Source organism: Formica exsecta, unplaced genomic scaffold (assembly GCF_003651465.1).
Source record: "Formica exsecta isolate Colony F162 unplaced genomic scaffold, ASM365146v1 scaffold634, whole genome shotgun sequence".
In the NCBI taxonomy this organism is placed as follows: domain Eukaryota; kingdom Metazoa; phylum Arthropoda; class Insecta; order Hymenoptera; family Formicidae; genus Formica; species Formica exsecta.
Window position 1 is genome coordinate 6,435 of NW_021853396.1, and position 3,622 is coordinate 10,056.

Genomic DNA, 3,622 nt, shown 5'->3' on the forward strand with positions numbered 1-3,622 from the left:
AAGACGATACGCCTTAATCCCGACATCATACAAATATTTGGACATTGGAATAAACATTGGAGCTGTATCTTGCGTGGAATTGGTTCTCGGCGACAATCGAGGCAATCAAATAATATTGCCTTCTGAAATCGTTGATGCAGAAACGTGCGGACATTGAACGATTTCTACAATCGACAGAAACCTCATTGCGGATTCGGGATTTAACAATCGAAGTGATTAAAATGTCTGATTCGAATATTATAAAATTGGCATTATCCAATAATTCTTTATATATGAAACCATCAACTCTATTATATTTATTCGATTTTGAAAAATGCATAGATCATATGTATTACTGGTTGTGCGAAAATACGCATATTGTGAATAAAAAATTAAAACAATTTGTAATTGTTTTACAACGTAATAATATCGCTAATGTATGCGACGCGCTCTGCTAAAGATGTAGAAAAAATGATGAGGTAGATGAGACGTGATACTCCAGTTAGAAGAAGACAAAAGATATGAAATTAAAATATATATAATCGAGAGGAGTGTGCAGTTATAGTACGCAACCGTCTACGTCCTTACGACGATCTTAACAATATGTGTTATGGCTAATGAAGAAGTTATGGTTAGGTTATAGTTATGGTTATTGATGATGACGAGGATGTCATTCTCGAAGATGACAACTTGATGGCATTTGAGAATTTGTTGGACGATTCATCAGACGAAGACCGCGTACTTTCGGAGGATTCCGATTACGATAGTGACTGCAGTATTGATATTCCGGAGGACATAAAGCAACGTACTTTAAACCGAGTTGAAATAAATAGTTTAGGTGCGGTGAAAATGTGCTGTATATACTTTTATTATAAAACTGACGTCAACGAAAAATTTTACACAAACTGTTTTATGCGAATTTCAGATTTATTTTCGAATATTCGTGTTGTGCGAGAACATGAAAGTGCAATTTATGAACTAATCCTGGGATCGTTTTGCAGAGAGTGTAGAAAACCACTGTATCAGATAATGCCCTGCAATATGTGCCCAATTTGCACTGTATAAGCTAGACAAAAACTTGTGTTGTGAAAAGATTTAAATAGGAAATATGGAGAACTCCAAACATTTTGCGCGAATAGAACAATTTCTATGGAAGTTTTACATAAAGGTGGACGATGCGAATTCATGCGAGTTATGGGAAAACGAGTGCCTTAAATGTCTCGAATGGCTGGAAAAACAGTATCGACTCGAGATATTACAACAGGGGCATGGAATTCAATCGCTGGTTAGCAGAATCGCGCGACTTGGGGGTTTAAGACATTCGTTACGCAAACGTTACAAACCCGTAGATGTCTGTGTCCCGGCGCTATCGACAAACACTCTTGTTAATTCGATTGTACAAATTGTACAAGGCCGAGAAATCGGCTTGAAGAAATCTCGTACAATATTTTTGGACCATTGTCTGAGGGATCATCGTAAAATGATGTTCAAAGATTAGGAAATATAAAACGCAGCTGACACCTCCTTATGGACGAGAACCGCATTGAAATACTCGAAGAATTAATTGTAAGTATCTTTTTTAAAATTTCATAACATTTAAATTAATATACTAATAAAATTTGATTTCTTTGTCTGTTTCAGATGGAGCGTCACCCTAAGATTTTTATTATTATATTATACATATTTTATATTGTCGGAGGAGCCTGTAACCTCTAGGCAACGCGTCCCCAAGGTGGCGGATAGGGAAAAGCTCGACAGACTTGCCTGTAGGGCAGAGATGAAATAAAATAGTCTCCGCGGACCAACAGGCAATCACCAACACGCCCGGCAAGCGTGGTGATTTAATGCCAACTCCTTCCAAAATGTGAAATGTCGAAATTTAAAACGAAACTACCCCAGGCGAGTAGAGCACGATGCTCAAAATCTCGCACTGGTCTGCCAGTCTGCCTCTAGGATTCTGGGGGAAGCACAAATTCGATTCCAAAGAGGAAGGAACACAGAGAAACACTCACACTCGCGACCTACAATATCCGTACCATGAGACAAGAAGATCATCTCGAGATGGTGGAACAAGAGCTCCGACAAATCAAATGGGACATCCTGGGAATATGCGAAACCCGATTAAAGGGAGAGGCTAGGACAACACTGAGATCCGGACATCTCCTATTCCGAAATAACTCAATCAGCAATGCCCACAACGGAGGAGTAGCTATCATGGTACACAGAGATCTAAGACACCTAGTAACTAAGACATGCTCCATATCAGAAAGGGTAATATACATCCTGATCAGATTAAATGACCGTTACACCCTACAGGTGATCCAGGCCTACGCGCCTACTAATGCCGCAGAGCACGAGGAAGCCGAGCAATTCTACGAGGATCTGACCGCCGCAAAAAGAGCAGAGAATGCCAAGTTCATCGCTGTGATGGGCGACTTCAATGCAAAAATTGGACCTAAGACACCGACGGACCCAACAAACATAGGACCGTATGGGTTGGACAGCAGAAACGAGAGAGGTCAGATGTTGTTGAACTACCTCGGCACCGAGGGCCTCTTTTGTATGAATACCCATTTCAAGAAGTCACCTCAAAGGAAGTGGACGTGGAAAAGCCCAAATAACTTAGTCAAAAATGAGATCGACTATATTCTCACCAATAACAAATCAATCTGCAAGGACGTCACCGTTCTAAATCGATTCGACACCGGGAGCGACCATCGACTGGTCAGAGCAAAGATCACTATCAATACGTAAGCTAATAAAAAAGAACCCTTATCCGACCTCGATGGAATTGGATCAGAAGAAACTCGAATATCAAGAGATTATCCGGAAGAAGCTGGAACCAACGGACGCCCTCGGACCGATGACTCTGGACGATATAACAACGAAATTTACAAACAGCATCCAAGTAGCCACGAAAAAAGCTTGTGCCCATGCCCAGCCAAGGAACAACAAACTGAGTACTAACACTATGGCCCTCCTGGATCGTCGGAATAAAGACAGAGAGGAGACTGGCTACCAAGACCTCAATAGAAACATCAGAAAAGAAATCCGGAAAGACCTAAGGAACTACAACACCCAACTGGTTCACCGCACTATCGCCGACAACATCAACATGCGAGTTCTCAAATCTAAAATGGCTGGAGGAAAAACCCATATCTTCAAGATCAAGAACGAGAAGGGAGAAATCATCAGTGAAAAACCTGTTATAGCCACCACCATTCAAAACTTCTACCAAAAACTATACAGTAGATAATCTCAAAGCCCAATCAAAACGGACATAAAAAAAAAGATTCAGAATGTGGGCTCCGAGGATATACCGGAGATCGACAGAAGCGAGCTTAGAGCTGCGCTGAAACGAATGAAGAACGGAAAGGCCCCGGGAGAAGACAGAATAACAAGTGAAATGTTAAAAATGGGAGGTGAAACACTGGAAGATGCACTATTAGTCCTCATGAACAAATGCCTAACAGAACGACGGATACCAACGCAATGGCGGAATGCCGTGTACGAACGTAGAAAATTATCGACCCATCAGTTTGTTATCCATCTTATACAAACTGTTGATGAGAATAGTCACAGATCGCTTGACGAACAAATTCGACTTTTACCAACCAAGCGGGATTCAGAAGAGGCTTTAGTA

General features: G+C 41.0%; 1 protein-coding gene across 1 annotated transcript; it reads left to right on the forward strand.

The window, feature by feature from the left end:
- The first annotated feature begins 1,087 nt into the window (after positions 1 to 1,087).
- On the forward strand, positions 1,088 to 2,755 carry LOC115242797 (craniofacial development protein 2-like). Its single transcript, XM_029819337.1, has 2 exons — positions 1,088 to 1,264; positions 1,933 to 2,755. Exons 1-2 carry the CDS (start codon positions 1,088 to 1,090, stop codon positions 2,731 to 2,733), a joined length of 978 nt encoding a protein of 325 aa, XP_029675197.1. The 3' UTR covers positions 2,734 to 2,755.
- The last annotated feature ends 867 nt before the right edge of the window (positions 2,756 to 3,622 follow it).